Source organism: Oncorhynchus mykiss, chromosome 22, assembly GCF_013265735.2.
Source record: "Oncorhynchus mykiss isolate Arlee chromosome 22, USDA_OmykA_1.1, whole genome shotgun sequence".
Classification (NCBI taxonomy): Eukaryota; Metazoa; Chordata; class Actinopteri; order Salmoniformes; family Salmonidae; genus Oncorhynchus; species Oncorhynchus mykiss.
The window spans coordinates 6,017,145-6,042,454 of record NC_048586.1 but is presented as its reverse complement, the minus strand read 5'-3'; the positions used below and the strand labels follow the sequence as shown (position 1 = coordinate 6,042,454).

Genomic DNA, 25,310 nt, shown 5'->3' with positions numbered 1-25,310 from the left:
GGCTCACTTGTCTCTAGCAATTTAGGGCTAGACCTGTTACCAGGACAACCACACCCCTCCCTCTGGCTTTGGGGGAGGTTTTTAAAAGCCTACCACTGAGTAGAGAGAGAGAGAGAGAGAGAGAGAGAGAGAGAGTAGATAAGTGGGTGTGATAAAACTGCCCAATATGATACTGAGAGAGAAAGAGAGGAAGTGAGAGAGAGAAAAAAGGGAGGAGAAAAATGGGAGTGTACATACAACCCTTGCTCTTCTACACAGTGTAAAAAAGGGGAGGGGACATCAAAACAATCAAGAGAAGAGAATCTCTGTTACCTTCTCATTCCTCCTCTGGAGCTAGAATCTCTGTTACCTTCTCATTCCTCCTCTGGAGCTACTGAAAACAGCAACAACTACTACAACTACAACTACCACCAACTGACTGAGACTTTTCACATCTCAGAACTAGACAGTCCACATTCTCCCTCTTCAAAACAGGACATTTAACCCCCTCCACCCTGTGGCCATGGGAGAAGACTCATCGCACGCCGAGCGCCTCAGCAACAGCAGCAGCATTTTGGTCAACCCCCAGCAGTACCATGCACAGCAAGACAACATGGACCTCCTGGTGCCCAGCTTCAGCCCCAGCTCGGCTCCCTCCTCCCCCACTGACACCCTCTCCAAGCTGGGCTTGAAAACCCACGGGAGCCCCGGAAGTCCCACCAGTCCCATGGCCAAGGATCAGGTGAGTGCCATCACAGTGGTGGCTCTACTCGACAAGCTGGTCAACATGCTGGAGGCGGTGCAGGAGAACCAGCTGCGCATGGAGCAGCGCCAGGCTGACCTGGAGGGCGCCGTGCAGGGGGTCCAAGGCGACGTGACTCGCCTGTCCAAGAACCACACCAGCACGTCCAACAGCGTGAGCAAGCTGCTGGAGCGCTCGCACAAGGTCAACACCCACATGAAGGAGGTGCGGGAGCATCTGGACAAGCAGGCGTCGCAGGTGAAGCGGCTGGAGGCCAACCATGGACACCTGCTCAAGAGGAACCATTTCAAAGTACTCATTTTCCAGGTAGGGATAGAGGGGTGGATGGATGGATGCGGTTTAGTGTAAGGGGAAAAGGGAAAAGTGGTGAGGAAGAGAGAATATTGAGAGAATGAAAGAAATGTAAGAAGTGTGTTTGGGGATTGTGAGAGAAGGAGAGGGAACAATGTTAAACGTGTTAAAAGTGTTTGTTTGTGGGGCCTCCCGAGTGGCACAGTGGTCTAAGGCTCTGCATTGCAGTGCTAGCTGTGCCACTAGAGATTCTGGGTTTGAGTCCAGGCTCTGTTGCAGCTGGCTGCGACCGGGAGACCCATTGGGCGGCGCACAATTGGCCCAGCGTCATCCAGGTTAGGGGAGGGTTTGGCCGGCAGGGATGTCCTTGTCCCATCGCACAATGGCTACTCCTGTGGCGGGCCGGGCACAGTGCACACTGACACATTAGTGGCTTCCGGGTTAAGTGGGCATTGTGTCAAAAAGCAGTGCGGCTTGGTTGGGTTGTGTTTCGGAGGACTCACGGCTCTTGACCTTCGCCTCTCCTGAGTCTGTACGGGAGTTGCGGCGATGAGACAAGACTGTAACTACCAATTTGATACCACAAAATTGGGAAGGAAATGGGGTAAAAAAAATAAAAGTGTTTGTGTGCATATGTGTCTTGTGTGTGAGAGCGAGGAACAGAATGTTAAAAAGGTTTGGGAGAATTTTAGAAATGTTGAGCAATGTGTGTGTGTGTGTGTGTGTGTGTGTGTGTGTGTGTGTGTCAAACTTATTGTGGACGTTGGGAGCTAATGCAAGGGTGTTTATGAGTGCAATCTACACTGTAATGTTTGTGTTGTGTGTAAATGACAGGCTTTGCAGCTGTGTGTGAAAGAGAGACATGGTGTGAGCATGTAACTACAGGGGGAGTGGTGTTTTGAAGAGCTCTTTGGATATGTAAAAGTGAGAGCGAGAGAGAGAGAGAGAGTGTGTGTGTGTGTGTGTGTGTGTGTGTGTGTGTGTGTGTGTGTGTGTGTGTGTGTGTGTGTGTGTGTGTGTGTGTGTGTGTGTGTGTGTGTGTGTGTGTGTGTGTGTGCGTGTGTGTGTGTGTGTGTGTGTGCGTGTGTGTGTGCGTGCAAGCTGTGTGAGGATGGTTGTGTGTGTCTGGGAACACCGCGCAGAGGATAATAAAGAAAAGCGTAGATCACAACTCGCACTTAAACTAGATCTGTTTTCAAGACCAAATGGCCATTATGTATAATGATCTACAATCAGTGGGGGAAAAAAGTGCCCAATTGTCAAACTTAAGTAAAAGTAAAGATACCTTAATAGAAAATGACTCAAGTAAAAGTGAAAGTCACACAGTAAAATACTACTTGAGTTAAAGTCTAAAAGTATTTGGTTTTAAATATACTTATGAATCAAAAGTAAATGTTATTGCTAAAATATGCTTCAGTATCAAAAGGAAAAGTATAAATAAGTTCACCAGGCGGCACAATTTTATTGTTTTAAACATTTACGGATAGCCAGGGGCACACTCCAACACTTAGACATAATTTACAAACGAAACATTTGTGTGTAGTGAGTCCGCCAGATCAGAGGCAGTAGGGATGACCAGGGATGTTCAATGGGTGAATCGGACCATTTTCCTGTCCTGCTAAGCATTCAAAATGTAACGAGTATGTTTGCGTGTCAGGGAAAATGTATGGAGTAAAAAGTACATTATTTTCTTCAGGAATGTAGTGAAGTAAAAGTACAAGTTGACAAAAAATAGTAAATAGTAAAGTAAAGTATAGATACCCCAAAAAACAAAGTAAGTAGAACTTTAAAGTATTTTTTACTTAAGTACCTTACACCAATCTAGTTAAATTAGATCTATGCATTAAGAGTGAATGCATCTTGCTTTTCCTCCTCTCTGATTACTGAGGTGATTTACAATATATAAATAATAATATAATGTATAAAAGTATAATATACCACTTGGCAGACACTTACAGTACAATTACTGCATCCACATTTAACATGTGACTGTGATCCCTGCAGGAATTCAACCTGCAACCTAAGCATGATTAGTGTCATGCTCTTACCAACTGAGCCAACACATGAAAGGTGTGATCAGATGATTTTAATAGTATTTGAACCTAAGCATGATTAGTGTCATGCTCTTACCAACTGAGCCAACACATGAAAGGTGTGATCAGATGATTTTAATAGTATTTGAACCTAAGCATGATTAGTGTCATGCTCTTACCAACTGAGCCAACACATAAAAGGTGTGATCAGATGATTTTAATAGTATTTGAACCCAAGCATGATTAGTGTCATGCTCTTACCAACTGAGCCAACACATAAAAGGTGTGATCAGATGATTTTAATAGTATTTGAACCCAAGCATGATTAGTGTCATGCTCTTACCAACTGAGCCAACACATGAAAGGTGTGATCAGATGATTTTAATAGTATTTGAATAGTGTTTCCCAACCTTACTCTTTGGTCAGTCCTAGCTCCATTATACTAAACATACGGAATTATTGAGTGGCCAGTATTTTCTTGAATTATTTGATAGGGCTTGATACTGTATGTGTTCAGTCAGGAAAAAAGGCAAGTCATATTGACACAGGCTAAGCCCTGAGAGCTCATAGTCACTGATCTTATCTGGTTTCCCAGGTGCTATTGCTCTTGTTCAATAGCAACAGGTGCAAATACTGCACATTGGCTCCAACTGCATTATTCTAGTCTGGTGATTGTGCATTGGAGTTGGTTATCCACAAGTAATCCCCATAGTTATTGCCTACGTACAATTGCTTAACTGTTTTGAGTCCTTATAGTGTTATGGTCTAAAATGATGTGACATAATGATGGGGTCATGGGGAATAATGATAATGATAGGGTCATGGGGAATACTGATGGGTAATAATGATAGCATTATCCGTACTGTATGACCAGCAACATACAGTAAGAGTAAAAAAACAAACATCAGAGGATGCCATTCTGTCACACAGTGCTACAAAGAACACGCTATGAGTCACAAAATATGCAACTCACTGATAAGGCATTTAGATTCTCACTCCGCACCCCTGAGCTCTCTTTTGTCTTTTGTTTGCTCCTGGCCTAGAAAATACGGTGCTCTGTACGTGCCACACAAGTTGGAAATGCCGCCGTGCTGCTCCCAAGGGCGCTCTGTAAATTCGGCACTGCCATGGACAGGCTGACAGGTCCCTGCCCCTCGGGTGCTCCTCTCCCTTAATCGAGCCCTAAATAGGCTGGAGGCAAATGTAGTGCTTAGTGTAGTTTGTAGATTGGCCCGTTGTTGGTTTGTGTTCATGCTCCAGTGCTTTTCCTGTCTCTCTGACCTCCCCTCTTTCATGGGGAAACACATATTCTCCCCTTCCCAGCCACAAAACAGAAAAGTCCAATGCCATGTGGTAGCTTCTGTTTGTGACAAAGTTGGTTCTTGATACCAAGGGGAGGGGAAAGGTGTTGGATTAGCGAGAGGGTAAACATTAATTTACATTAAAATGGGAAAGAAGTATAGTAATACAACTGTGAAATGTGACACATTTTGCTCTGCACTTCCATGCATGTGTGTTTGTGCATGAGTGTGCACATGCATGCATATGTGCATGTGCACGTGTGCAGGCATCTGTTTGTGTGTGTGTGTGCGTGTGCGCGTGTGTGTGCACATATGTGCAGTTTTCAAGATGAGTAGTGGAATTGGAGAGGTAGGATGGGAAAGGAAGTGATGACCTTTTATCACACACAATCAAAACACATTCAAATCCAACAGCATTGAATGAAAACACATTTCACAACCAAACAAAACATGCTGCATCAAGAAAACGAAACACTGCCTTATCGAAAGACGTTCTTTAATACGTTCGACCTGAGCAACTTTGGATAACAGTGTATTCGTGCTGGAGAGTGCAAACAGATCGTAAGTTGAGTGATCTTTGGTCTTGCCCATTGTATTTGTCATCATAATTTTTAACAAACACACTTGAATTAAGAATGAAAGATTTTGGCATCATATAAATAGTTTTCTGAATTAAATTGAAGATTTCAGTAGTCAGCTTTGATTCATAAAGACTTTACTGCCATTGTCACAGAACTCTTGACCAAAGGTCTCTAGGCAGTGAGTAAGCACTGGTGTTAGGTTTATTTATCCAAGTTCCTTATGCAGGATAAGGCAGAGCCAGTCCTGCTTTAGTTGTCTCACCCAGTTTTTTCTAATTTAACCCCTGATTCAACTAATCATTCTTTGAATACTTAAAAATGCATCCTTCCCTCCTTGTTTCCTTGAAATAAGCACACATCTATAAGGGATTGGATAGTTGAAAGTAAGGTTACCACCACTTTACTTTACCACCCCATTATCAATCCTACCAATTCAGACTTCAATGAAGTTAGAAAGGAAGGAAACATTTCTAAAGTATTCCAACAAGGCCTATCATTTGAACTCAGGAAAAGCCTAACTAGACATAACTATGATTAACTAACTTCAAGCCTTGCCAGTCAGTTACTGTGTTTATTACGCTCTCATATAATTCTATTCAACAACGTTGATGTAGTGTAGCTGTTAGTACATGTGTCAGTTAAGGGATGCATAGTCAACTCTATGGCGTCTATGTTATAGAACAGATCTATTTCCACAGGTCCTAGCAGGAGAACAAGACTGGCTTGAGGGTGCAGCTGTGATGTGTGTGTGTGTGTGTGTGTGTGTGTGTGTGTGTGTGTGTGTGTGTGTGTGTGTACTGTATGTGTGTGTGCGTGCGTGCGTGCGTGCGTGTGTGTGTGCCTACATCTCTCAGGTGTTATGTTCCAGTGGGCAAGGCTCACTTAACCTAGCTCAAGGCATGGTAATACCGCTGAAGCTCACACTCACGTACAAATATCCTCTCCTTGCAAGCGTTTTGTTTAACCTCTCTTTCAAACAACAAAGCCTTCCATTTCGTAATCCCCCATGTCCATGGATGAGTTTGGTTCAGTGACACCTATCGCAACATGAAAGATGGCCTTGAATCCCAATACTCATCTGGGTCATGTTCATTAGGCACCAAACGGAATAAATCAGACTGGAACAAGAAGGGACTAACTGTAACAAGTTTTTCATTGAAAATATATTTTTAAAAACTGTTTCTGTCCCACAGCCTAATGTGGCTCTCTGTCTATGGAGACAGAGAAAGGTAGTCCTACAGACTCAAGTGAACAAGCCTGTTTGTTTGTCCTGTGGCTCCTCTCTTTGTTATCGGTCTCATTTTCCCTTTGGAGTTCATTCCTATTTTAATCTCCCTATTTATGAACATGCTACGAAGAGAGAGGTGTATAAAAGCGGGGGAAGGAGAGAGAGAGGGAGAAGTAGAAAGAGAGAAAATGACAACAGAGAGAGGGGAACAGAGTGAAGAAGCCGAAAAGATAGAGGGATAGAGAAGGGAAAGGAGGAAAGGACATACTGTATGTGAAGTCAATTAGACAAAATGATAACACTAGGAAATGAACCGAAACTATTGTATTATTCAAAATTATTCCCAAAATTATTTTGGACCAAGTTAAGTCCATTTGTATGCTGTGAGGGCTAGAATTCAACAGTTTAGTGAACACACAACTGTATCCAAATATATATATTTCTGTATTTCTTCATTTTAATTAGCAAATTTCGTCCTCAAAGGCCCATAACTCCAAGGAGTGTGTGTCATGACTCATGCACACAAACACACACACACAGACACAAAGCTCTTTGGTTATGTTCCACACGCAGGTGGTGACTTATCTGAGAGGATTACAGAATCTAATTGGAGGAGAAGAGGTGACTGAGGGAAACCAGCGGGGATCAAACCAAGCCAAAAAGGCTAATTGTCTCACAGAGCAGTAGGAAAGAGTGGGAAAGAGAAAACAATAGTTATCTTTCAGTGGCCTCAATCCAGATGGGATTCATGTCATCTTGCTTCTCTTTGTTCCTTTTTGACATTTGAACCATGCCACAGGCATCCACAGTCACAGGAGAATGTCTAAAAGTCCAAAAGAGAGGCTGAGGAAAGAGAAAACAATAGCCAGCTTTTAATGGGTTTTATTCCAACAAACTAGGGCTTGAGAAAATGTTTCTAATGCTCTGTGTTGATTTGACCTTTGATCTCAAATAGAAGTTTCCAAGTCAAGTCCAAGTAAACACTGGAACAATCAAGCATAGCCCCAGGAAATAGGAGTGCTGAGGCCTCTAAAAAAATATATATATACATATAAAAACAATTATAATAATAAATAAAATAAAACATATATTTTTTCCCACCAAATGAGTGCACTAGGCCTTTATTATACCTGTATGAGAGTAAAAAAATACTTGTCAGCAGAGCGGAGAAAAATCCCCCTGTGCTGGTCGGCTGCTAGTCAAGCTGCTCTGAACAGCATGGTCTAGCGTTCTGCAGGCCGACCAGCATGTTCTATGCTGATTAATCAATGTACATGCAAAAACACAGATATTGAAACAAACAATTTAAAACATCTAACTGCAATATGTGACTCACCACCTGGATTCAGTCTTATGTAGCAAAGTTTGAAATTGTGTTTTATACATTGGATAAAAGTAGAGATCAGAGCTACACAATAATATATCATACACTGCATTTGAGGGACAACGGGAAAGTTGATCAACTTGTGAACTCACTTTTGAGAAAATCGCCTTTGAATGTTTTGGTATCTAGTGAAGAGCTCTTCTATGTCTACACCAATACAGCATCGTTCACACCCTTTAGCCCCACACATCTTATTTCGCTCATGGAGCTCACACTTGACGCTCTGGCCAATGATTTGTTTACCTCTGGATAACATGAAATAGCTTAACCAGCTCTGCTGGCAACAATTTCATTGCGCTTTTTTGCATACGTTTACTGACACCGGCCATATTCAACAGGTCTTGTACACACGTCAGGTAACGTTTACTAACGAGCCAGCCAGCTAACATTAGCTAGTTAAACAACATGAACAGTGCCAACAATGCCACAGTGCTACTCAGGCAGTTTATGCATATAATTGATGGATTTGGATAGCAAACACTCTCAAGTTTCTAAAACTTTAAAAATGATGTCTGTGAGTATAACAGAACTTATTTGGCAGGCGAAACCCCGAGGACATACCGTCCAGGAATTTTTTTCTTGTTGAGGTGATCATGTTTTCAATACGTTTTCTATGGGAATCTAGATTTCGGAGGCATCTGGTTGCAGTTCCTAGGGTTTCCACTAGATGTCAACAGTCTTTAGAATTTGGTTGATGTTTTTCGTTTGAGTAATGAAGAAGTATGGCTATTCAGAACGAGGGTCGAGTCTAGTGTCCTGTTGTGTTTGGGGCGCGCGACCTAGCGCTCGCTCCACTTTCATTTTATTGAGCGCAGTTTATTCCATCTTAAATATCGAATTATCGATTATTTACGGTATAAAATACCTAAAGTTGTATTAGGAAAGTTGTGTGAAGTGTTTGGACCAAGATTACAGGCAACTTATTAGATGCGTAGTCATTTTGGGCGAGTTGGAAACTGTGTTTTTTTTAATCAAACGCGCCAAATAAATGGACATTTTGGGGATATAACGATGGAATTAATCGAACAAAAGGACCATTTGTGAAGTTTATGGGACATATTGTAGTGCCAAAAGAAGAAGATCTTCAAAGGTAAGGCATGAATTACATCGTTATTTCTGAGTTTTGTGTCGCGCCTGGCAGGTTGAAATATGATTGCCATGTGTTTGTTTGATGGGGTGCTGTCCTCAGATAATAGCCTTGGTTTGCTTCCGCCGTAAAGCCTTTTTGAAATCTGACAAATAAATTAATTAATTAAAGCAGTAAGCACCAGTGACTAGGTCAATAAAAAGTGGTTAGATGAAGCAGATGCTAAGCTACAGGACTGTTTTGCTAGCACAGACTGTAATATGTTCCTGAATTATTCCGATGGCATTGATGAGTACACCACATCAGTCACTGGCTTCTTCAATAAGTGCATTGATGAGGTCATCCGCAAAGTGACTGTACATACATACCCCAACCAGAAGCCATTGATTACAGGCAACATCCGCACTGAGCTAATGGGTAGAGCTGCCGCATTCAAGGAGCGGGACTCCAACCCGGACGCTTACAAGAAATTATCAATCAAACAGGCAAAGCATCAATACAGGACAAAGATCGAATTGTACTACCCCGGCTCCGACATTTGTCTTATGCGGCAAGGCTTGCAAACCATTACAGACTACAAATGGAAGCACCGCCGAGAGCTGCCCAGTGACACAAGCCTACCAGATGAGCTAAATTATTTCTATGCTCGTTTCGAGGCAAGCAACACTGAAACATGCATGAGAGCATCAGCTGTTCCAGAGGATTGTGTGATCTCGCTCTCCGCAGCAGATGTAAGACCTTTTTAACAGGTCAACATTCACAATGACGCAGGGTCAGACGGATCACCAGGATGTGTACTCTGAGCATGCGCTGACCAACTGGCAAGTGTCTTCACTGACATTTTCAACCTCTCCCTGTCTGAGTCAGTAATACCAACATGTTTCAAGCAGACCACCATAGTCCAAGTGCCCAAGAACACTAAAGTAACCTGCTTCAATGACTACCGACCCGTAGCACTCACATCTGTAGCCATGAAGAGCTTTGAAAGGCTGGTCATGGCTCACATCAACACCATTATCCCAGAAACCCTAGACCCACTCCAATTTGCATACCTTCCCCAACAGATCAACAGATGATGCCATCTCAATTGCACTCCACACTGCCCTTTCACACTTGGAAAAATGAACACCTATGTGAGAATGCTATTCATTGACTACAACTCAGCATTTAACACCATAGTGCTCTCAAAGCTCATCACTAAGCTAAGGACCCTGGGACTAAACACCTCCCTCTGCAACTGGATCCTGGACTTCCTGACGGGCCACCCCCAGATAGTAAGGGTAGTTAACAAAACATCCACCACACTGATCCTCAACATGGGGGCCCCTCAGGGGTGTGTGCTCAGTCCCCTCCTGCACTCCCTGTTCACCCACGACTGCACGGCCAGGGACGACTCCATCATTAAGTTTGCCGACGATACAACAGTGGTAGGCCTGATCACCGACAACAATGAGACAGCCTATAGGGTGGAGGTCAGAGACCTGACTGTGTGGTGCAAGGACAACAACCAAGACAAAGATCAAGACAAAGAACATGATTGTGGACTACGGGAAAAGGAGGACTGAGCACGCCCCCATTCTCATCAATGGGGCTGCAGTGGAGCAGGAATGAGAGCTTCAAGTTCCTTGGCGTGCACATCACCAACAAATTAACATGGTCCAAGCACATCAATATAGTGGTGAAGAGGGCACGACAAAAACCTTATTCCCCCTCAGGTGACTGAAAAGATTTGGCATGTGTTCTCAGATCTTCAAAAGGTTCTACAGCTGCGTTTCAGCCAAACAGGCCTCCACATACAATTTAAAATATCATCAAGGATACCACAATAAAGCTTGAAAGCTTTGCTCGTGGCTGTGTAATCGACTGTGAATGGAGGCTTTGACAAGATTGGTCAATCCATAGGACGCACAAATGAGTGAAACTGTGAATCCGTGCAGCACTTCCTCTAAGCCGAGGCCTTTAAATGAAAAGCTTTCTTAGTCTTGATGATGAACTCAAGACAACAGAACACTGATGACAGATTTACCTCCACCGTCACTGGAAGCTGCACATGCTTGGCATCCGCCTGATTCCACCTGAGCTGTGAATCATGCAGTGCGTGGCTTAGATAAGGTCCTGGGTATCTGGTATCTGCAGGTTAATAAAACAATCAGGAGTATCTATGGTATTACATTTGGCTTCTCACGGTGGAGTAGAGTTTCAAATATTTTGTTAGGGCCGGTAATGTATGATTATTTGTTTATTTTGTTTACTGGTTTGCTATGATTGATTGATTAGCTATAATTGATTATTGGTTGCTTTGTTATGAGATATGTCTGATATGATGCACTGTTCAGGATCACATTGCACATATGTGTTACATGATCATTTCATGTGTTATCTTCTGAGCACTAGACCTACACCATTTGTACAATCTTTTCCACCACAAAAGTAAATAAAATCAAAAGAGTTGTTCACACACCTTAGTGGGGGAAAATGGTATTTGATCCCCTGCTGATTTTGTATGTTTGCCCACTGACAAAAGAAATGATCAGTCTATAATTTTAATGGTAGGTTTATTTGAACAGTGAGAGACAGAATAACAACACAAAAATCCAGAAAAACACATGTCAAAAATGTTAGAAATGTATTTGCATTTTAATGAGAAAAATAATTATTTGACCCCTCTGCAAAACATGACTTAGCACTTGGTGGCAAAACCCTTGTTGGCAATCACAGAGGTCAGACGTTTCTTGTAGTTGGCCACCAGGTTTGCACACATCTCAGGAGGGATTTTGTCCCACTCCTTTTTGCAGATCTTCTCCAAGTCATTAAGGTTTCGAGGCTGACGTTTGGCAACTCAAACCTTCAGCTTCCTCCACAGATTGTCTATGGTCTATTAGTCTATGGGATTAAGGTCTGGTGACTGTCTAGGCCAATCCAGGACCTCAATGTGCTTCTTCTTGAGCCACTCCTTTGTTGCCTTGGCCTTGTGTTTTGGGTCATTGTCATGCTGGAATACCCATACAATGCCCATTTTCAATGCCCTGGCTGAGGGAAGGAGGTTCTCACCCAAGATTTGACGCTACATGGCCCTGTCCATCGTCCCTTTGATGCGGTGAAGTTGTCCTGTCCCCTTAGCAGAAAAAGCATAATGTTTCCACCTCCATGTTTGACGGTGGGGATGGTGTTCTTGGGGTCATAGGCAGCATTCCTCCTCCTCCAAACATGGCGAGTTGAGTTGATGCCAAAGAGCTCCATTTTGGTCACATCTGACCACAAGACTTTCACCCAGTTCTCCTCTGAATCATTCAGATGTTCATTGGCAAACTTCAGACGGGCATGTATATGTGCTTTCTTGAGCAGGGGGACCTTGCGGGCACTGCAGGATTTCAGTCCTTCACGGCGTAGTGTGTTTTCCAATTGTTTTCTTGGTGACTATGGTCCCAGCTGCCTTGAGATCATTGACAAGATCCTCCCTTGTAGTTCTGGGCTGATTCCTCACCGATCTCATGATCATTGCAACTCCACGAGGTGAGATCTTGCATTTAGCCCCAGGCCGAGGGAGATTGACAGTTCTTTTGAGTTTCTTCCATTTGCGAATAATCGCACAAACTGTTATCACCTTCTCACCAAGCTGCTTGGCGATGGTCTTGTAGCCCATTCCAGCCTTGTTTAGGTCTACAATCTTGTCCCTGACATCCTTGGAGAGCTCTTTGGTCTTGGCCATGGTGGAGAGTTTGGAATCTGATTGATTTATTGCTTCTGTGGACCGGTGTCTTTCATACAGGTAACAAACTGAGATTAGGAGCACTCCCTTTAAGAGTGTGCTCCTAATCTCAGCTCGTTACCTGTATAAAAGACACCTGGGAGCCAGAAATCTTTCTGAATGAGAGGGGGTCAAATACTTATTTCCCTAAATTATAGACAGATCATTTCTTTGTCAGTGGGCAAACGTACAAAATCAGCAGGGGATCAAATACTTTTCCCCCCTCACTGTATATAGAGATCCAGGTGCATAGAATCTCAATGCTTGACAAAAAAATGATCTCCAGCACACTGGCATTCCTGCATGCTCCACAATGTGTTTAATTGGATGTCAATGTTTTGGTCAATAGACCTTAATTAGGCACCAAATGGACGTGAACGGACTGAAACAGGGAGTGAATACTTGGGCTCATTTCGTTTTTTCCAGTCACCCAGCTTTTAAAGTATTTTAAGTTGCATGTCCTAATGCACGACCCAGGTTTTTCCCCCACAAGTAACAATTAACATACTTGTGTTTTCTGTAAAGTATTACGCTTAAAATATACATTATTCATGTGTCACAGTCACCAACTCAAAAAAAGAGAGGCCTTTTGTCCATCAAGAATAATTTGAATTCATGAAAAACATGCTGTTGGTTGACTGGTCTGACTTTTAAGGGTGACTGATTGGTGTTCTTTCCAGGGAGGGCATGCAATTGGTGGTGAGTGAGTGATGGACTGCGGGCTCTTCCTGTCCTTCTGGTTGGTCCAGTCCCTGACTTTGCACTAATGATAGCCTATTGACACATGATATGGTCCTAAAATCAATGTGTGGCATCCTTCCTCTAGCTTCCAGCATTCTTCCATGCTGTGTAATAGATTCCGGAGGGCACAAAAACTCCTAGTTTCACACACATGCACAAGCACACACAAACACACTTACTTTCCACTCTGGGTGATTTACTGAATCCTGACTTGAGATATATTACTCAAACACTTGAGCAAATCTACTTTAGACATCAACGCATGATTTACATAGAAGTTCATGTTATGCCAGCATATCTTGAGCCCTGAATGCATTTTTAAGGAGAACGTTTGTATGAAAAATACATGTTTGTATCAACATGAAGACAAGTTTCTTTTAATTTCACCTCCAGACATGTTTTTGATTGATCTGATTTTGATTGGTTTGTTGTGTGTATTTGCACTGTTTTGTTGAGTGCAACTTTTTTCAGCAACAATAGAATACTATTTTAGTCTAACTGAATAGGGGCTTACTCTGGTGTGTGAAGGAGTGCTGTGTGTGGGAGTGCGGGTGGCGAGAAGCCCATAAGAAAGGGTTTTTAGTTTTTTCACAGTCAGTGGAGAGGCCCGCTCACGCACACACAGTTCTGTAGATTGTGAACTATAGGGTGTTGAGGCTGGTACCTGTAACTGGTACTGTTGAATAACTACTGCTCTGAAATTACAAACCACCAACTGTCATTTGGGGATTTATTAAACTCTTGAACCAAGACATCTGTTTATGGCTGCCAAAACATACAGCGGCAAATTATGTACTGTGAAGTTGATATTTATATTCCAGACTCTGGCATTGCTCATTATGATATTTATTGATGTCTTTCTAAACATTTTGGGGGATTCGTGTGTATTGTATAGTTTGGCTTTACTGCACTTTTGGAGCTAGACTCATGAGCATTTCGCTGTACCTGTGTACGCAACCAATAACATTTTATTTGATTGAATATTTGTGTGGATTATATTCGTGATTAGATTAAATGTCTTGAGTCAATAAGTATTCAACCCCTTTGTTATGGCAAACCTAAATAAATTAAAAAGTAAAAATGTGCACTCACCCTGTGTGCTATAATAGTGTTTACCATGATTTTGAATGACTACCTCATCTCTGTACCCCACACATACAATTATGTGTAAGGTCCCTCAGTCGAGCAGTGAATTTCAAACAGATTCAACCACAAAGACCAGGGAGGTTACCCAATGCATCGTAAAGAAGGGCACCTACTGGTAGATGGGTAAAAAAAAGCAGACATTGAATATCCATTTGAGCATGGTAAAGTTATTAATTTCACTTTGGATGGTGTATCAACACACCAGTCATTACAAAAATACAGGTGTCTTTCAAAACTCAGTTGCCAGAGAGGAAGGAAACTGCTCAGAGATTTCACCAGGCCAAAGGTGATCTTAAAACTGTTTCAGAGTTTAATGGCTGTGATAGGAGAAAACTGACGATGGATCAACAGCATTGTAGTTACCCCAATACTAACTAAATGACAGAGTGAAAAGAAGAAAGCCTGTACAAAATACAAATATTCCAAAAACATGTATCCTGTTTGCAATAAGGCACTAAAGTAAAACTGCAACAAAATAAATGGCAAAGAATTTAACTTTATGTCCTGATCACAAAGTGTTATGTTTGGGGCGAATCCAGCACAACACATTACTGAGTACCGCTCTTCAAATTTTCAAGCATGGTGGTGTCTGCATCATGTTATGGGTATGCTTGTCTAAGGATAGTTTGGGGGGATAAAAGGAAACTAACAGAGCTAAGCATAATCGTAGAGGAAAACCTGTTATATTCTGCTTTTCAACAGACACTGTGAGACAAATGCACCTTTCAGCAAGACAGTAACCTAAAACACAAGGCCAAATATACACTGACATTGATTGTTCCAGAGTGTCCTAGTTACAGTTTTGACTTAAATCTATGGCAAGACTTTAAAATGGCTGTCTAGCAATGATCAACAACCAACTTGAGAGCTTCAAGACGTTAAAAGAATCATGTGCAAATATTGTACAATCCAGGTGTGAATATCTCGTAGAAACTTACCCAGAAAGAAACACATCTGTAATCACTGATAAAGGTGATTTTTAACATGTATTGTGAACACTTACAGTACCAGTCAAAAGTTTGGACACACCTACTTATTCAAGTGTTTCTTTGTTTTTTACGATTTTCTACATTGTAGAATAACCAAAAAGTGTTACACAAATCAAAATACATTTTATATTTGAGATTCTTCAAAGTAGCCACCCTTTTCCTTGTTGACAGCTTTGCACACTGTTGGCATTTGCTCAACCAGCTTCACCTGGAATACTTTTCCAACAGTCATAAAGGAGTTCCGACATATACTGAGCACTTGTTGGATGCTTTTCCTTCACTCCGCGGTCCAACTGAACCCAACCCATCTGATTGTGGAGGCCAGGTTATCTGATGCAGCACTCCATCACTCTCCTTCTTGGTCAAATAGCCCTTACACAGCCTGGAGGTGTGTTGGGTCATTGTCCTGTTGAAAATCAAATGATAGTCACACTAAGTGCAAACCAGATGGGATGGTGTATCGCTGCAGAATGCTGTGGTAGCCATGCTGGTAAAGTGTGCCTTGAATACATCACCGAGTGTCACCAGCAAAGAAACACCACACCATCACACCTCCTCCTCCATGATTCACGGTGGGAACTACACATGCGGAGATCATCTGTTCACCTAGTCTGTGTCTCATTGGAACCAAAAATCTCAAATTTGGACATCAGACGAAAGGACAGATTTTCACCGGTCTAATTGCTTGTGTTTCTTGGCCCAAGTTCTTAATTTTCCACATTGACTGACCATGTCTTCAAGTAATGATGGACTGTCATTTCTCTTTGCTTTTTTGAGCTGTTCTTGCCATAATATGGACTTGTTCTTTTGCCACCCTTACCTTGTCACCACACAACTGATTGACTCAAATCCATTTAGAAGGAAATAAATTCCACATATTAAACTTTTAACAAGGCACACCTGTTGAAAACCTCTACAGCATCGGTGGGTCCCCCGCGGGACAGTTGAGCCAACGTAAGCTAATGTGATTAGCATGAGTTTGTAAGTAAAAAGAAAATTTCCCAAGACATAGACATATCTGTTTTTGGCAGAAAGCTTAAATTCTTGTTAATCTAACTGCACTGCCCAATTTACAGTAGTATTACAGTGAAGGAATACCATGCTATTGTTTGATGAGAGTGCACAGTTATGATCTTGAAAATGAATTAATAAACCAATTAGTCACATTTAGGGGTGCCTTGATACAAGCATTTTTACAGAAATACAATGGTTCATTGTATCAGTCTAAAACTTTGCACATACACTGCTGCCATCTAGTGGCCAAAATCGAAATTATGCCTCGGCTAGAATAATACATTATGGCCTTTCTCTTGCATTTCAAAGATGGAACAAAAAATACAAAATAAATCGCATGTTATTTTCTTTGTATTATCTTTCAGATCTAATGTGTTATACTTTCCTACATTAATTTAACATTTCCAAATTTAAAAAAAATGGGCAGACTACATGAAGCTGGTTGAGAGAATGCCAAGAGTGTGCAAAGCTGTCATCAAGGCAAAGGGTGGCTACTTTGAAGAATCTGAAATATAAAATACATTTTTATTTTAACACTTTTTTGGTTACTACATGATTCCATATGTGTTATTTGGATGTCTTCACTATTGTTCCACAATGTAGAAAGGTCCAAATAAAGAAAACCCCTTTTTGCCTGCTACTTTATGTAAATAAGATATTTCTGAAATTAATTTGCAATAACTTTGCAAAGAGTTCTAAAACATATTTTAACTTTTTCATTATTGAGTATTGTGTGTAGACAGGGACAAATACATTTTGAATTCAGGCTGTATCAACAAAATACAGAATAAGTCGAGGGGTATGAATAGTTTCTGAAGGCACTGTCCTGTAGCAGTGCACATGCAGGGTTTGATTTAATTTAAGATCCAACTAGACTAAGTTGCATCTGCTTTTGATATACAGTATCTATGTACAGGTAACTGCCAAAATAAAGAAAAAGCCTTGAGTAAATGAGGGATACAAAGTATATGGAAAGCAGTTGCTTCCACACAGGTGTGGTCCCTGAGTTAATTAAGCAATTATCATGCTTAGGGTCATACATATACAGTACACACACACATATATATATATATATATATATACAGTGCCTTGCGAAAGTATTCAGCCCCCTTGAACTTTGCGACCTTTTGCCACATTTCAGGCTTCAAACATAAAGATATAAAACTGTATTTTTTTGTGAAGAATCAACAACAAGTGGGACACAATCATGAAGTGGAACAACATTTATTGGATATTTCAAACTTTTTTAACAAATCAAAAACTGAAAAATTGGGCGTGCAAAATTATTCAGCCCCCTTAAGTTAATACTTTGTAGCGCCACCTTTTGCTGCGATTACAGCTGTAAGTCGCTTGGGGTATGTCTCTATCAGTTTTGCACATCGAGAGACTGAAATGTTTTCCCATTCCTCCTTGCAAAACAGCTCGAGCTCAGTGAGGTTGGATGGAGAGCATTTGTGAACTGCAGTTTTCAGTTCTTTCCACAGATTCTCGATTTGATTCAGGTCTGGACTTTGACTTGGCCATTCTAACACCTGGATATGTTTATTTTTGAACCATTCCATTGTAGATTTTGCTTTATGTTTTGGATCATTGTCTTGTTGGAAGACAAATCTCAGTCCCAGTCTCAGGTCTTTTGCAGACTCCATCAGGTTTTCTTCCAGAATGGTCCTGTATTTGGCTCCATCCATCTTCCCATCAATTTTAACCATCTTCCCTGTCCCTGCTGAAGAAAAGCAGGCCCAAACCATGATGCTGCCACCACCATGTTTGACAGTGGGGATGGTGTGTTCAGCTGTGTTGCTTTTACGCCAAACATAACGTTTTGCATTGTTGCCAAAAAAAGTTCACTTTTGGTTTCACCTGACCAGAGCACCTTCTTCCACATGTTTGGTGTGTCTCCCAGGTGGCTTGTGGCAAACTTTAAACAACACTTTTTATGGATATCTTTAAGAAATGGCTTTCTTCTTGCCACTCTTCCATAAAGGCCAGATTTGTGAAATATACAACTGATTGTTGTCCTATGGACAGAGTCTCCCACCTCAGCTGTAGATCTCTGCAGTTCATCTAGAGTGATCATGGGCCTCTTGGCTGCATCTCTGATCAGTCTTCTCCTTGTATGAGCTGAAAGTTTAGAAGGACGGCCAGGTCTTGGTAGATTTGCAGTGGTCTGATACTCCTTCCATTTCAATATTATCGCTTGCACAGTGCTCCTTGGGATGTTTAAAGCTTGGGAAATCTTTTTGTATCCAAATCCGGCTTTAAACTTCTTCACAACAGTATCTCGGACCTGCCTGGTGTGTTCCTTGTTCTTCATTATGCTCTCTGCGCTTTTAACGGACCTCTGAGACTATCATAGTGCAGGTGCATTTATACGGAGACTTGATTACACACAGGTGGATTGTATTTATCATCATTTGTCATTTAGGTCAACATTGGATCATTCAGAGATCCTCACTGAACTTCTGGAGAGAGTTTGCTGCACTGAAAGTAAAGGGGCTGAATAATTTTGCACGCCCAATTTTTCAGTTTTTGATTTGTTAAAAAAGTTTGAAATATCCAATAAATGTCGTTCCACTTCATGATTGTGTCCCACTTGTTGTTGATTCTTCACAAAAAAATACAGTTTTCTATCTTTATGTTTGAAGCCTGAAATGTGGCAAAAGGTCGCAAAGTTCAAGGGGGCCGAATACTTTCGCAAGGCACTGTATATATATATATATATATATATATACATATACATATACATACATACATACATACATACATACATACATATATAAAATGCCCAGTTTTACCAATTATTTTGGCTACCATGGTTAGAAGAGAAGATATCTCAGTGACTTTGAAAGAGGGGTCTCAAAGGAGCATAAGGGGTTTAATGTGTTTGAGTTTTTAGTGTGTAAGTTTCTCAGTAACAAGATCTCAACACAATGAATATGTATGAGAGATTCAAGAGTGACGCCTGAGTGTGTTTTCCACCACCATCAATAAAACACCAAATGATGGAATTTCTCGTGGAAGACGGGTGTCGCATAACTCCAATAGATTTCCAGATACTTGCAGAATCTATGCCAAGACGCATTGAAGCTGTTCCGGTGGCTCGTGGTGGCCCAATGTCCTATTAAAACACAATGTTCGGTTTCCTTTATTTAGGCAGTTATCGGTATGTTTAATGCTGATGCTTATATCTGATAACCATATAGAATTATAGTGTGCATGGCTTTGTGTTCATCCGCTTGATTAATAAATGAATGACCTGAGACTTGTTTCAAGTGATCATCCCATAACTTCACATGACCACCTTCCTAATCCTAACACTGTCCTCCCCTCTGTTCTCCAGGAAGACAACGAGATCCCATCCAGCATGTTCATCAAGGAATCCCCCAAGACCCGCCAGGCCAGCGAGCTTGAGGACGACGCCCCTGCGGCACCTGCCCCGTCTGTCACCGGCATAGATGCCAACCGCTCTCAGGAGGAGGGTCTCCATAACATCAGCCTGTACTCCTCCGACAATGACACCGGGGGTCTCCACGAGGACGACGAAGCCCTGGAGGGAGAGGCAGAGCTGGGCCTAGAAGCGGCCCTGCCCTCCTTCGAGAGATCCAGAGCCGACCGGCTGAAGCGCTCCAGCCTGAAGAAGGTGGACAGCCTGAAGAAGGCCTTCTCGCGCCAAAGCATCGAGAAGAAGATGACCAGGATCAGCACCAAGATCGTGCCACCTGCGAGCCGTGAGAAGATCAAGAAAAGCTTTACACCAAACCACCCTAAGAGTCCCGCTGCCAAGAGCTCTTCTTTCAAGGTGTCGCCCATGACGTTCAATGTGAAGAAGTTGCGAGGCGAAGGGGAGGCCTCGACACAGCCCGGAGGCTCGCCTAGCGGGCAAGCCCACGTGGAGATCCCTCCCTTGGGTAGCATGGATAGGGATCTGCCCCTGGCCGAGGTGTACTCCCAGGAAGGGCTGGGTGTGGAGGGGGGAGAGGAGCTAGCTAGTCCTTCTACCCCTGGGAGCGTGCAGGCCGATTTGACCATCAATGGAGAAGCGGGGAGCCTTGAGTGTGATCTGACCATCGATCGTCAACCGGGGCTTGCTCTCCCGGAGCATGATGACGATATGGGGGAGGAGGAAGAGGTTTATGATGAGGTAGAGGAGCAGGAAAGCCTGGTGGAGGTAAAGGACCCCATACCTGCTGTAGAGCAAGCTTCATAATCTCATCCCTCTTATCTTTTGCTCCTGCACATTCCCTGGGTATTTTAAATTAACATGCCAAAACTGTAGTCATCCTTCCATCTTTCCAGCCTACCAATTTCAAAAAAATCTCAAGCCCCAGTGCTAACGATATGGAGCCCCTAAGCATTCCTGGCCCTCCAATGCCTCCAGCCCTGCATGTGCGATTGATCCAGGAGATCCATGGACATATCCCAGATCACCAAGCTTCCATTTCAGAGATCCTGATTTATCAAGAGTGATCAAGATATCCTGCATCAGTTGCTCCTGCCTGGTCTGTATAGCTACCTACCCTTCTTTGGGGCTACCTTAGGAAAAGAACCAGCAAGCCAAGGGACTATAACTCACCTTCCCAACTGGAACCTAGGCTTCTGAAGAGCACATCTCCAGGATGCTGAGCCAACTCACTCTCTCTGTGTATCTGTCTTTGCATGGGCCTCTCAGTCTGACGGATAGTCTCTTTGTTCTCCTGCCTCGCTTGAAATCCTTGGCAAAGAGGGTAAAGTCCACAGCTTGGGAAGGGTAGCTCATTGCCAAGTTGTCTGGGCATTGGTATGGGGCGGTAGCTATGTTTCTAAAGCAAGGTCAGTGTAAGGCTGAGGTTTGTGACATATGCATTTGACCCAGGTCTGGATGTAACCACATAACCCGAGTGCAGGGTAAAAATGGAGTCATAGCATTAAGGCAATTTCATGCCATCCCTACTTTAGTTCATTTATTTGCCATAATATATATACTCATCAGACCTCTCATGACAAAAACAGCTTGAAAAATACAGCTTGAAAGTGGTAAGTGGTTAAGGGATTGTAAGTTGATATCTCTGTATTAGGGTAAGGTCTACTGGGAGCACTATTGAGACAGAGGATGACTTGGGACCTTAAGGCTCTACAAACTGGGACTTTCCTAAACACCCTATATCAGGGCAATCATAATCTTACGTTTATGTATATATTTGATTATAGGGAGTTAAATATCAGTAGGCATAACGACTTATATAAAATCATATTTGAGTACTGTCACCTGACTTTCATAAATATACTGTAAAAATTGTAATGTTGGAGTTGATTACGTGTGCATTATGTGCACCTAAAGTTAGCATAGCACTCACATAAACAATGTTGACACATTCCTATATGGTTGAAACACACATGCACACAAACACTAGATTAACTAGCACACATTTACAGAGGCACCCACAAAGACAATCACACACACACTCATACACGCACGGAATTCTTCAAACTTACACAGGCTGTTGTGGGTAATTGCCATGCTGGAGTGAGGAATTCCTGCTTTGGAAGCCCTGTTGAAAAAAAACAGCATAGACCAGCATAGGCTGGTGACCAGCCGTCATTGTTTGGACACTGGTCACCAGCATTCCAGCATATGGTGGCCACCCGCAAAACCCGCATTAAGTTACGTTATGCTGGCTTTGCAAAGTGTTGTCTAATTCCTAATGGAATCCAGCCTGAACGGAGATATCCAACAATTTGAATGTTTATTCACCCACGATTTGCCTTCAGAATGATTGCCAGGGTTTTGCCCTCAAAACATCAAATCAAGCTTTATTTATACAGCCCATTTCAGACATGGAATGCAATGCAATGATAATATAGGTGAAATATTTACTACACAACAAACATAAGATAAAAAACTAAAGAATGGCACAAAATAAACCAAAGGCAGTTCAGGAGGAGAGTCAAAGGCTTTTTCTAAAAATGATTTTTGATTAGGCCTAATCCAAAAATGCACTCCTGCGTGCGAACTATCCTTAAGCTTTTGTTCTGTTCAGTTCAGTTTGAGAAGGAGAGCTCAAAGATGACGAGGACCAGAGGTCAACTTTGATTGCTTGCTACTACTATAATTTATTTTATTAAAAACAATGTTACTTTTCCATTCTGAAAGCGTATTGATCAGAGTTATTGGCCTCACAATCAGCCAGATTCGATTGTGGTGACTGAAACTTGAAACAGCAGCCGGGGCACAATCAATTGGAAATTGACAGCTAATGGTGCTGAAAGTAGGCAAATTTGAGTAGGCATAATTAATTTGACTTTACTAACAACAAGAGGGCTTTGTGTTGGAGCCTATTTATTCATATTTAAGAAATAAGAGGTCGGCCTACCTGTTTGGCAGATTAAATTAGGCAATAGGCTGCTATATAGATATATTTGTCAGTCAATTCCATGTCAGTGAAGGGGGTATGAGGGTATGCCATAGCCCTACTTTTTATGAAAGAAAATGGCAAAAAGCACAAGCTTACCTCTTGTTAGTTTAATATTTTAAAACTGATCCGATTATATAACGTGATATATATGAGAGCGCTTTGGTCCTTGATGCTTTACAATATGCATTGTTTCGTGTCTTTGACATTCAGAGGCTGAGACACAACCTTCTATAGCCAAGGACCCAAAAAATATACTTTGCTTGGGAAGTAATTCTAATTCTCTCTATCAATTGATTAGGCGATTAACTTTCTGTACAATAAATGTTTAAACACAGACAACTTTTAGGGAAACCGTTGTGACCATCTCTTGTTGGGTTAAGCCACAGAAAAGGGCAATTTTTTTCTCAGACCTGCAAATACAATGATAGATTCATGCAATGCTTTTACTATAAAGGAGATCTTTCCCCCCCTACTCTCTTCCACGGTGGGCTGTGAACCCACAACCTTCTGGCCAGCAGCCCTGTGGGCTATCAAAATTCCTGCATTGCCATGTAATGCTTACAGGAAGAAGAACACTTTCTAAAACTGTTTCTAAAAGGCTCTGGTCTGTCCAAGATGAGAGGATAAATGGTATAGACATGTTCTCCGCTATCCACTTTTGTTTAAATTATTATTATTATTTGGGGTATAAGGGAGATTCACTTTTTTTTCAAGCATTCAGGGAGGGTTTAATTGAAATGTAACTGATGAACTGTCCATATTCATTTCAGAAAGATCCCATTTTCTCAATGTAACCCTTACTACAAAATAATGTTCACCACCTAAACTGGAACAGTTTCAGTAACGGGTGAAATAAGTTCAACTAAGATATTGGATTAGTATGTATGTTATGTATCTTTGTGTAGCATAAGATACATTAATTGATTAATTAAAACAATCAATGTACATGCAAAAACACAGATATTGAAACAAACTTTTCGAGAAAATCAAACTGCAATATAGCATTCTGGGAAATATGATAATGATGACCGTAGTTTAGCAGACCAGCTTGTCCAGCTAGACCATGCTGGACCAGCATACACTCCCAAGAAGAAAAAAAAGGTTATTTGCCAGGGCTTAGGGTAATTTTATTTTTCATATTAAGAATTCCCTCTCCACAGTGTTTTCCTTTTATGCCATGAAATGCTACACTGTTGCAAAGTTCCTTTAATTGCATGGTACACAACAAGTTACTGAATTTCTACAGCTGAATGAAGGTGTTATTGCTGTAAAAGGACAGTATGCTGTTGAATGCTGGTTACCTAAGACTATACCTCACTTGGGATTTGAACTCAAACTCTTTGTTGCTAATGACCTGAACTTCCTGCTACACCACCAGCTCTATGTCATGACAGAGCTTGGCCACATATTTAAATGGCAAGAACACAGTTCTGTACACTGCTAGAAGCCCAGAATCAAGTCAATAATTGTATAATTATCTGACAACACCAATGTGAAAATATCAGTACTCAGGGACACTTGATGTAATGTGTGCATAAATGCTTTGGGGATTTGAACTTAGAGGCCTTTAGGCAGAAGTGCATTAATGTTTCAGCAGTGCCACCAGGTACATCTTTGGTACCAAGAACATGTACATTCAGAAAGTATTCACACCCCTTGACCTTTTCCCCATTTTGTTCAGCCTGAATTTTAAATGGATGACATTGTGATTTCTTTTGTGACTGGCCTTACACAATGCACCATAATGTCAAAGTGAAATTATGTTTTTACGTTTTTTTTTACAAATTCAATACAAATTAAAAGCTGAAATGTTTTAAGTCAATAAGTAAATCAACCCCTTTGTTATGGCAAGCCAAAATAAGTTTGGGAGTAAAGATTTGCTTAACAAGTCACATAATAAGATCCATGGACTCACTCTGTGTGCATTGTGTTTAACGTGATTTTTGAATGACTACCTCATCTCTGAAACGTACCAGTGGTCTGGGGCGGCAGGTAGCCTAGTGGTTAGAGCATTGGATTTGTAACCGAAAGGTTGCAAGATCAAATCCCCAAGCTGACAAGGTAAAAATCTGTCATTCTTCTCCTGAACAAGGCAGTTAACCCACTGTTTCTGGGCCATTGAAAATTAGAATTTGTTCCTAACTGACTTGTCAAGAAAATATATTTTGGGGCATGGTCTAATATGTGTTTTGTGCCAACCATCAGTGGAAGTGTTGTACCAGTTTAAGTGGTTGATGGTTGTCGTCAAAGGTTGAATACCTCTTTTAACATGGTCAGTTGTGCAGTTGTTGTAAGAGCATGTGACATTAAATAAGAGCTGTACTGTTAAAAGGTTACTTTGTATTTTACAGTAAATTAATGGAAGTTAGTTATATGGATATTACTGAATTTTGTGCCGCTGAATTGGCAAACAGCTGTCAGTTATTGTAAAATTCACAGCAACTGCTAGGAACATACTGACAGTTAGGTTGCCAGTTAAGGTATTGTAAAACGCACAGTAACATATTTGCAACGAGCTGCCAGTAGCTCACTGCAACTTCAAGGAACTTTTCTGATTACAAGAACGCTTATGACATTAGGTGATAACTATTATGTAGTCTTTTGCATGAGCACACTTGGGACCCAGCCTCACC

The 25,310-nt window shown here is 41.7% G+C and overlaps 1 protein-coding gene across 1 annotated transcript; it reads left to right on the top strand.

Annotated features, from left to right (window-relative positions):
- Positions 1–265: 265 nt before the first annotated feature.
- On the top strand, positions 266–23,777 carry LOC110501287 (caveolae-associated protein 2-like). The gene is made up of 2 exons (XM_021578734.2): positions 266–1,048; positions 19,626–23,777. The coding sequence occupies exons 1-2, from the start codon at positions 503–505 to the stop codon at positions 20,490–20,492; spliced, it is 1,413 nt and encodes a 470-aa protein (XP_021434409.2). The 5' UTR covers positions 266–502; the 3' UTR covers positions 20,493–23,777.
- Positions 23,778–25,310: the final 1,533 nt, after the last annotated feature.

Excerpts from the sequence above, each read along its gene's own strand:
- LOC110501287 (XM_021578734.2), top strand. The coding sequence starts at position 503 with ATGGGAGAAGACTCATCGCACGCCGAGCGCCTCAGCAACAGCAGCAGC. Across the intron at positions 1,049-19,625 it reads TCAAAGTACTCATTTTCCAG|GAAGACAACGAGATCCCATC; the intron begins GTAGGGATAGAG and ends TCTGTTCTCCAG.